Source organism: Borostomias antarcticus (genome assembly GCF_949987555.1).
Source record: "Borostomias antarcticus genome assembly, chromosome: 19".
NCBI lineage: Eukaryota > Metazoa > Chordata > Actinopteri > Stomiiformes > Stomiidae > Borostomias > Borostomias antarcticus.
The window spans coordinates 19246893-19256892 of NC_140252.1; the positions used below are offsets into that span (position 1 = coordinate 19246893).

Here is a 10000-nt window from a genome sequence, read left to right on the forward strand (position 1 = left end):
AAAACAGACTAGCAATCATAACCCCCCCCCCCCCCCCCTGCCCCACCCTCTCGACCTGTGATTACAAGCGAGCGCGCTTTCACTTCTATTCCAATCAGTGGCGCATGCACGAACCGGGGGGGAGGAAATAGTGTGTGTAGGCGTCGTGACTAATATCATGGCGTTTTAACAAGCTCCTGTTTAGTCATCCCTTCTCTTCGCTCCTCCAGCAGGCTCAGCCAAAAGTGTTTGTTCGCTGGCGGCGGCGGTTCCTTTTTTTAGCCCCTTTCTCTCTCTCTCTCTCCCCCCCCCCCTCTCTCTCTCTCTCCCTGTTAATTGGTGATTATGAGTCTGAGGGCGCTCGGTGCGCGTCGGAAGGTGCGATCACATTCGGCGGCAGCACAACACCTCTCCTCTCTCTCTCTCTCTCTCTCTCTCTCCGTCTCTCACATTCCGCGCCTGCTGCTTGCTGAGAAAGCCGTTCGCTCACAAGTTGCGGAGAAAAAAAAACCTGAAAAAAAAACCTGGCTTCAGTTAAAAAAAACAAAAAAAAAAACAGGAGAGAGAGGGAGAGGGGCGGGGGGGGTAGAAGAAAAGTTTAACTGCTCCCAAAAGTTTGTTTTGGCTGGGAAGAACACTTCGGTTGACGTGTCTAGGCGCTCCGGAAGGATCTTTACCGGGGAGGCCGTACGTAACGGCGCCACCTCAGAAACGGACAGTCGTGTTAACGTTAACGTAACGTACGTAAAACGACCTCGACGCAGCAGGCCGCTGAGCTCTTTCCGCGGCCACGCTCACTGGTTCACCCGGAGTCGGACACACATTTACCATTCTGACCTGAGCGGCTCCAAGACCCCCGTCCCCCCGATCCATCTATCTAAAGTGAAACCCCCAGGAGGGGAAGCTGAGGTGGAGCTCAGGGATTCAGATCAAGACCGGGGAGCTCGTCTGCGCTGTAGCGCATTTATTTCAATGAAAACAGAAAAACTCAAAAACTTGTAAAAAATAATGATTTCCCGTGGAGACGACCGAAATCCGGGGCTTCGGTAGGCGACTGCTCCGGGCCAGGGTTGGGTTCGACTCCGAGTCAAATGATTAAGGTCTGTCTCTCTGGCTGGCCTTTTTGAGGTTGTGGGGCTCGTCAGCCGATTGTCTTCAGCCTGGGCTCTCCTGGGATCACCTGGCCACGCTGTCCGTGGTGCTGACTGGGGCTTCTCGGTTCAGCTGGGGCTTCTCGGCCGGCTCTACCTGGCCACGCTGTCCATGGTGCTGACTGGGGCTTCTCGGTTCAGCTGAGGCTTCTCGGCCGGCTCTACCTGGCCACGCTGTCCATGGTGCTGACTGGGGCTTCTCGGTTCAGCTGGGGCTTCTCGGCCGGCTCTACCTGGCCACGCTGTCCATGGTGCTGACTGGGGCTTCTCCGCACAGCTGGCGTTCCCCAGCCAGCTCTACCTGGTAGGCGCTGTCCATGGTGCTGAAAAGATGTTGTACGCATGGGGATGTCCATTTTGGGTACGGTCGCGACCGCGGAACGCGCCCCTGTGGCAGCCTCACTCTGGGCCGGGACCGGGAGGATGACACACTGTCTATCTTTTCTTATTGATAATTTATTTTCTTATTATAAATTACATTAAATTACATTTTCAGAGTAAGAGAGGCTAAAAACATCATGGGAGAGACATGTCAAATACTGGTGTGTTTGCCATGGCCCAGGCCTAAAGCCATATCTATCTATCCATCTATATATCGATCCCCTATCTATCTATCTATCTATCTATCTATCTATCTATCTATGAGTGTATCGGTATCTTCTACAACTGATTCTACAATCAGTCTCAGAGCAGTCTCCTGGACCTCCACGCCCCTCTCAAATCCCGAACCGTCTCCTTCTCACGCTCAGCCCCCTGGTCCTCCTGCGAGCTGCGGAAGATGAAGACGGCCGGACGTGTCCTTGAGCGGCGTCTCAAGGCTCCAGGACTGACTGTACATAAACAGGCCTACAGAGAGCATCAAAAGGCCTACGCCAAGTCCCTCAGTGATGCACGCTCGCACTTCTATTCAAACATCATTAATAATAGCCCTGGCAACTCCAAGCAACTTTTCTCCGCCATAAATCACTTTCTCAAACCACAGACTCTCTCGCACTCAGAGGCCACAGAGGAGAGGTGGAACAACTTCATCACTAGGGCTGGGTTTAAAACATCGATTCATCGATTCTGAATCGAATGATTCCACTCCTCACCCCTCAGACCGCCTCACGCACCCTCCGCTCCTCCACTGCCACCTCCTCAACCCCCCTGGGTTCAAGCTAAACACCATGGGGATGCGAGTCTTCGGCCCTGCTGCTCCCAGGCTGTGGAACCCCCCCCCCCGACCACCTCAGGGAACCTCAGTCTGTGGGTACTTTCAAGAAAGACCTTAAAACCCACCTCTTCACAAAAGCTTTCTGTTGACCATTCTCCCATGTCATCTTTCATCTATCTTTTTTTTTATTTAAAAAATAAATAATATTATTGTATTATTATTATTGTATATTTTTATTATTGTATTGAGATTTCTCGGAATGTAAAGCGCACTACAAATTAAATGTATTATTATTATCTATCTATCTATCTATCTATCTATCTATCTGAGTGTATCAGTATCTATCTATCTATCTATCTATCTATGAGTGTATCAGTATCCATCTATCTATCTATCTATCTATCTATCTATGAGTGTATCAGTATCCATCTATCTATCTATCTATCTATCTATGAGTGTATCCGTATCTATCTATCTATCTATCTATCTATCTATCTATCTATCTGAGTGTATCAGTATCTATCTATCTATCTATCTATCTATCTATCTATCTATCTATCTATCTGAGTGTATCAGTATCTATCTATCTATCTATGAGTGTATCAGTATCTATCCTGGGGTGGTGGCGTCGGCGGCCTGTGAGAGAGAGAGACAGAGAGAGAGAGAGGGCGTGGGCGGCGGGCATGACTGGCAGCCGCGGCGCGGGCGTGCGTGGGCGTGCGAGGGGGCGTGCGGCGCCCACCTTGGTCTCGATGGCGGCCTCGGTGCAGGCCTGCAGCATGGCGAGGTGGTGGGCGAACACCAGGAACTTCAGCCCCTCCGTCTCCAGCAGCAGACGGATGTAGTCCTTCACTGCTCCGGCCTGGGGGACAACAACCAACACAACACAGAGTCAGACCCTATCAGACTGGGGGGGGGAGAGAGAGAGAGGGAGAGAGAGAGAGAGAGAGAGAGAGAGAGGGAGAGAGAGAGAGAGAGAGAGTGTGCGAGAGAGTGTGAGAGAGGGAGAGAGAGAGAATGAGAGGGAGAGATGGTGAGAGAGAGAGAGAGGGAGAGAGAGAGAGTGAGGGACAGAGAGTGTGAGAGTGTGTGAAAGAGTGTGAGAGTGAGAGTGTGAGAGAGGGAGAAAGAGAATGAGAGAGGGAGAGAATGAGAGAGGGGGAGAGAGAATGACAGAGGGGGAGAGAGAATGAGAGAGGGGGAGAGAGAGAATGAGAGTGAGAGAGATGGTGAGAGAGAATGAGAGGGAGAGAGGGAGAGAGAGAGAACGAGAGAGAGAGAGGGAGAGAATGAGAGAGGGAGAGAGAGAAGGTACGAGAGAGGGAGAGAGGGAGAGAGAATGAGAGAGAGAGAGAGAGAGAGAGGGGCTCCCTGCAGAGCAGAGGCTGTGATGTCATTGCACCCTCAGTGAACCTGAAACAGAGCTGCACTTCCTCACCAAACGTGAAAAGTATAAACATATTAAAGAAACACATTTTAAAAATATTTGAATCCCTAACAAAAGGTTTTCTTAACCTATTAGATGAGGAGAAACTGCCCATCATACTAGAGGAGGAGTCAAACAGAAGCTAGCAGCAGTCTATGTTGCTGTCGGCCATAGACTGAGGGACAGTGAGAGTCACCTGACACACGTCATTGTCATTATATCTGACATATCATTTGTTTTCGCCTGTATTTGTATCTTTTTTATTTGATTGTTATTATTTCTGTCTTATAGTAGCCTACGTTTCTTTGCTCTTTCTAATTAATGTTGTTTTTCAATGTCCAAACGCTGCTTTGTAGTGTTACATCATCCAAATAAAGCCAATTGAATTGAGAGAGAGAGAGAGAGAGAGAGAGAGAGAGAGAGAGAGAGAGTGGATGTATGGATGACTCACCGGCAAGTGTGAGAGAGAGAGAGAGAGAGAGAGAGAGACACAGAGAGACAGAGACAGAGAGAGAGAGAGAGAAAGAGAGAGAGAGAGAGTGGATGTATGGATGACTCACTGGCCAGTCTCTCCATCCGAAGGCCCTGCGCGAGACGCACTTGACAACTAATCACCCCAGCTTGGACCATGTTCAAAAGGTCACATCAGACTCCAATTAGACCAGTGGGGGGGGGGGGGGGGGGGCTGTACAGTGTGATGTCATAAAACGCGACGGACACTTTTTTTGTTGTTGCTTCGGACCCTCTCTCTCTCTCTCTCTCCGTCTCCGACCCAGAAATTCTCTTTTATTTTTTTCTTCAACAAACGGTTTGTCCAGAGAGAGGCGCCTCTTCTCCGGTTCTCATTAGTGCCCGCCGTGGCGTCCGCCGCCTCACCCCGTCTGCAGGGGTCCGACCGCCTACCCCACCCCCCGACCCCCATCCTCCCCGGTGACCTGCCGCGCTGAGAAGACCCCCCCCCCACTCCCAACCCCCCCAACACCAGATAATTACCAACCTGAACTTCGCTGGAGCTGTAATGAAGCCGAATCCTGCTCTGTCTGTCGGGGCGGAAAGTTCTCATTACTGCTCCTCCCCCCCCTCCCCCCCCGTTTAATTAGTACACAAACTTGTCGTCTCTGGAGCGCCTGGCGCTCGCTCTGTCTCTCTTTAAAGTCCGGCATCACAGGGACGCCCTCCCTCGGTAATTGGGAGCAGATGTTCGCCGGGGTAAAAATAACGCGCCCCCCCCCCCCTCCCTCCCTCCGCCCCCAGCTCCACCGCGCCGCGTGACTCGTCCGCGTCACGGCGCCACGGTTGCCCGGGCGGTCGTCGGTTTGTTCGCGTTCCCGACACCGACTTGACACGGATGTATGAAATCTATCCGCACAAAAGAAGCCCCCCCCCCCCATCCCCGCCGCCTCCCCGGCCCCCCCCGCCGAGCAGCGGAGAGAGAGAGAGAGAGAGAGAGAGAGAGCACCCGACCGCGGCGGCGGACGTTGCTGGATGACAGGAAATGAGAGGAGATCGCGCGGCCAAATCAGACCATCGATCGCGCCGCCCGCCGGCCAGACCTTTAATCACAGGCGGGGCCGAAGGCAAACGGAGTGAAAATTCCAATCAGCACGACGACGACGTCGAACCGGGAAAAATCAGAGCGTCGGGGGGCGCGGCGGGGCGGGGCGGGGGGGGGGGGGGGGGAGGGGGGGGCACGGCGCCGATGATTGCATTCGCCGCCGGTCTCCTCGGCCTTCCTGAGACCCTGCAGGTCCCGCCCTCCTTGGCGGCGTCCTGGGGGGTCATGGGGCTTGTTATGGAGGGACGCAATCAGAACACTTCACACCTCATATCAGGCGGCCATTTCACCACCAAGTGCTCATGATTTTGCCTCTGCGTCAGAGAACGGCATCGGCTCTGTTTCTGCATGGTAAAACGGTCAAATGGACTAATAATGGCCTCTCATTCACGCACCAATGGCGGCAGCCTGATAATTGGGAGTAATTACGGGGTTTAGCGTCTTGCCCCGAGTGGCATGTGGACGGGTGACATGTGGACAGGAGGAGACGCGATTCGAACCGCCGACCCTACGATCATCGGACGACCGCCCCGCTCTACCTCCTGAGCCCCGCCCGCCCCCTGGTTATCTGAACCGTTCTGTGGAGCTGAAGAAGCTGTTTTTAACGGAGGACTCGATCAGTCGGGGCCCCGTTTGGAGCAGGTGTGTGAGGCAGCAGCGAGGTCAAAACGCTCCCATCCAGAAGCCCTTCAGCGGCTGACAAAGCAACCCGGGCGGGGGGGGGGGGGGGGTCGGGTGGATCGAACGAACCCCCCCCTCACGACCAAACGTCCCGAATTTAAGACCAAAGGTCCCCCCCCCCGTCGTCAACAACTCTTTTGTACTCTCAACAACAACTTTCTTTTTACCATTTACCATATTTCACACAAACAGCGGAGGGTCTCGCTCTCCAAACCTTTCCGCACGCGGACGGCTTTCCTAAAAGTTACATTAAAGTTAAACTCTCTTTCCTAAAAGTTACATTAAAGTTAAACTCTCTTTCCTAAAAGTTACATTAAAGTTAAACTCGCTTTCCTAAAAGTTACATTAAAGTTGAACTCTCTTTCCTAAAAGTTACACTAAAGTTAAACTCTCTTTCCTAAAAGTTACACTTAAGTTAAACTCTCTTTACTAAAAGTTACACTAAAGTAAAACTCTCTTTCCTAAAAGTTACATAAAAATAAAAATAAAAAGTCGGCGGCGACTTCCCGTGTTGCCATGGCGACGACACCAAAGAGACGGCTGGAGAAAAGGTGCTGTTACTTTGGCGGGGGGCGGGTGGAGAGGGGGGGGGGGGTGATGGAGGGGTTGGTAAGTGTTGGGGGGGGGGTGCTAAGTGTTGAGGACGTGTGAGAACTGTGAGGGGGCGGGGGGGGGGGGGTGGTAAGTGTTGGGGAGGGGTTGGTTGAGTGTTGAGGTGAGAGCTGTGAAAGGCCAATGTTGTTGCGGCGGCCCGCCTCTCCAGCCGGCAGAGTGCTTTCACCGGCAGCCACGCCGCTAGGGTCTGTTTCCATGGCGACGTTAGGGTCAAGAGAATAACACGGAGCGGCGCTGAAGAGGGACGACGCCTGGTCCCCCGATTCAGGTTAAAGTTCATATCTATCCATCTATCTATCCATCCATCCATCATATCTATCTACTGTATCTATCTATCCATCCATCATATCTATATATCTATCCATCTATCATATCTATCGATCCATCCATCATATCCATCTATCTATCATATATATCCATCCATCCATCCATCCATCCATCCATAACCTGGAAAAAATACAATAAACCGTGTGACTCTGAACCCTCCAGGTTGCCTTGGTGACTCATTTATTACTCTGCTCTGTGCTCTATGTGGTGATTCTGTCTTACCATGGATGATTCTGTCTTACCATGGATGATTCTGCCTTACCAGGGATGATTCTGCCTTACCAGGGATGATTCTGTCTTACCAGTGATGATTCTGCCTTACCAGGGATGATTCTGTTTTACCAGGGATGATTCTGTCTTACCAGGGATGATTCTGTTTTACCAGGGATGATTCTGTCTTACCAGGGATGATTCTGTCTTACCAGGGATGTCAGTGATCAATTAGTCTTGATATAATTAAAACCTTATATCGCATACCACAAACCATGTCCACTGTGTCCTCCTGACACGCACGCACGCACACGCGCACGCACGCACGCACGCACACACACACACACACGGGGATGGGGAGGTCTTATCTAGAGCATCTAGCAGCCTCACAGGATCTGGGGTGAAAGGTCGGGGAGTTTGGGGGTGTTGAGTGACACACCGGGGGGGGGGATCTGCCACTGCTGCCTGCGCTGCGTGTGTGTGCCCTGAGTTACCTTGGCGACGGCGGTCTGCTTGTACATGCGCGTGACGAGCGTCATGACCCGTGAGAACGGGCTCTCGACGGCGGTGGCAGGCTCCGCCCCCCTGGACGCCATCGTCCTCATCAGCTTCTCCCACTCCTCGAAGCTGGCGATCGCCTCCTGGAGAAGACGCAGAGCGGGGTTGAGAAACACACACACACACGCACACACACAGATCGGTTCTTCTTTAGCCCTCTTTCCTCTCACTCTCTCTCTTTCCTCTCCCTATCTCTTTCCTCTCTTTTTCTCGCTTTCTCTCTCTCCCTCTTTCCTCTCTCTCTCCCTCTCTCTTTCCACTCTTTCCGCTCTCTCTTTCCTCTCTCTCTCTATTTCTCTCTCTTTCCTCTCTCTCTCTCTATTTCTCTCTCTTTCCTCTCTCTCTTTCTCTGAGATATAAAGGGCAGAACAATTAATGGACCCTGCGAAAGAACGCTGCCCCACTTTCCCTCAGCTGGGGAGAGAGAGAGAGAGAGAGAGAGAGAGAGAGAGAGAGAGAGAGAGAGCGAGAGAGAGAGAGAGAGAGCGAGAAGCGCGGAGACAATTCCCAGAGACACCGCTCCTCGCCAGGAAGCCCGGTCCACGCCGCCGCGTCTAGGCGGGTCACGCGGCAGGGCCCAATTATAGCGCCGCCGTGACAACCCGGGGGGGTTGAAGATGGAGAACGCAGCGGGCCGATACGATAAATCAAAGACAGATAGTTGGCCTCTCAAGGTGAACCGAGAGGAGTATTTAAGGAAGAGAGAAAAGTAGTGATGGGGAAGATGGGGGGGGGGAGGGGCTGAGGGATTTGAGTGCATTAAGACCACAACAGTAAAGACCAGAATCAGACTCCCTCCCCAGACAGATTGACAGGTAGGGTAGGGGTGTGTGTGTGTAGGGTAGGGGGTGTGTGGGTAGGGTAGGGGTGTGTGTGGGTAGGGTAGGGGTGTGTGTGGGTAGGGTAGGGGTGTGTGGGTAGGGTAGGGGTGTGTGTGGGTAGGGTAGGGGTGTGTGTGTGGGTAGGGTAGGGTAGGGGTGTGTGTGGGTAGGGTAGGGGTGTGTGTGTGTGGGTAGGGTAGGGGTGTGTGTGGGTAGGGTAGGGGTGTGTGTGGGTAGGGTAGGGGTGTGTGTGGGTAGGGGTGTGTGTGGGTAGGGTAGGGGTGTGTGTGGGTAGGGTAGGGGTGTGTGTGGGTAGGGTAGGGGTGTGTGGGTAGGGTAGGGGTGTGTGTGGGTAGGGTAGGGGTGTGTGTGGGTAGGGTAGGGGTGTGTGTGTGTGGGTAGGGGTGTGTGTGGGTAGGGTAGGGGTGTGTGTGTGGGTAGGGTAGGGGTGTGTGTGGGTAGGGTAGGGGTGTGTGTGGGTAGGGTAGGGGTGTGTGTGTGTGGGTAGGGGTGTGTGTGGGTAGGGTAGGGGTGTGTGTGTGGGTAGGGTAGGGGTGTGTGTGGGTAGGGTAGGGGTGTGTGTGGGTAGGGTAGGGGTGTGTGTGTGTAGGGTAGGGGGTGTGTGGGTAGGGTAGGGGTGTGTGTGGGTAGGGTAGGGGTGTGTGTGGGTAGGGTAGGGGTGTGTGTGGGTAGGGGTGTGTGTGGGTAGGGGTGTGTGGGTAGGGTAGGGGTGTGTGTGGGTAGGGTAGGGGTGTGTGTGGGTAGGGTAGGGGTGTGTGTGGGTAGGGTAGGGGTGTGTGTGTGGGTAGGGGTGTGTGTGGGTAGGGTAGGGGTGTGTGTGGGTAGGGTAGGGGGGTGTGTGGGTAGGGTAGGGGTGTGTGTGGGTAGGGTAGGGGGTGTGTGTGGGTAGGGTAGGGGTGTGTGTGGGTAGGGTAGGGGTGTGTGTGGGTCAGAGAGTGAAAAAGGTGACAAGGTCCAAACCCTTAGTTATGGTAGGGGGGTCAGGGGTCATCCTCCCCCGGATTTTTTTTTAGTGATTTTAATATGCAAATTACGCGTTTTGGAGCATTTTGAAACTAGAATTGTGAGTAGATACATGGCTCTTGCGAGGCGCATAGTATATCCATCCCAATTACAACCCCAAATACAATTATGTAGATATCCAGATTCACAGTTGAAACATTTTAATCAGAATTTCAATGTTTCTTTTTCCCTAAAAAGAGAGAACAAATATCTCATAAAAAGTTGGTTATTTACTTAAGCAACCAAATAATTACTTTTTTACACATTATTCTCCCTGTTGGCTCTCAAAAAAAGACAACCAACCTCCATTGCCTGAAATGCAGGAAAGAATGAGACAGGGAGACATGATATCTTTTAGGGAAGCTCTGATCGGACTTTTTTGGGCCGATACCGATTATTTTCCTCAGAACGGCCGATACCGATACCGATTTATAAAAAAACTAAAAATTACTTCTCCTCTTAGAATGGTCTTACCCATATTATTGTATCGATATGATGACA

General features: G+C 52.4%; 1 protein-coding gene across 1 annotated transcript in view; it reads right to left on the bottom strand.

The window, feature by feature from the left end:
• zranb3 (zinc finger, RAN-binding domain containing 3) overlaps window positions 1-10000 on the bottom strand; it is a 25658-nt gene that overhangs the window by 4422 nt on the left and 11236 nt on the right. Inside the window, exons 8-10 of the mRNA XM_084454064.1 lie at window positions 7592-7738; window positions 3026-3145; window positions 1296-1534 (exon numbers count right to left, since the gene is read on the bottom strand). Coding sequence (XP_084310190.1) covers window positions 1296-1534; window positions 3026-3145; window positions 7592-7738 — 506 coding nt within the window. The remainder of the gene's footprint in view (window positions 1-1295; window positions 1535-3025; window positions 3146-7591; window positions 7739-10000) is intronic.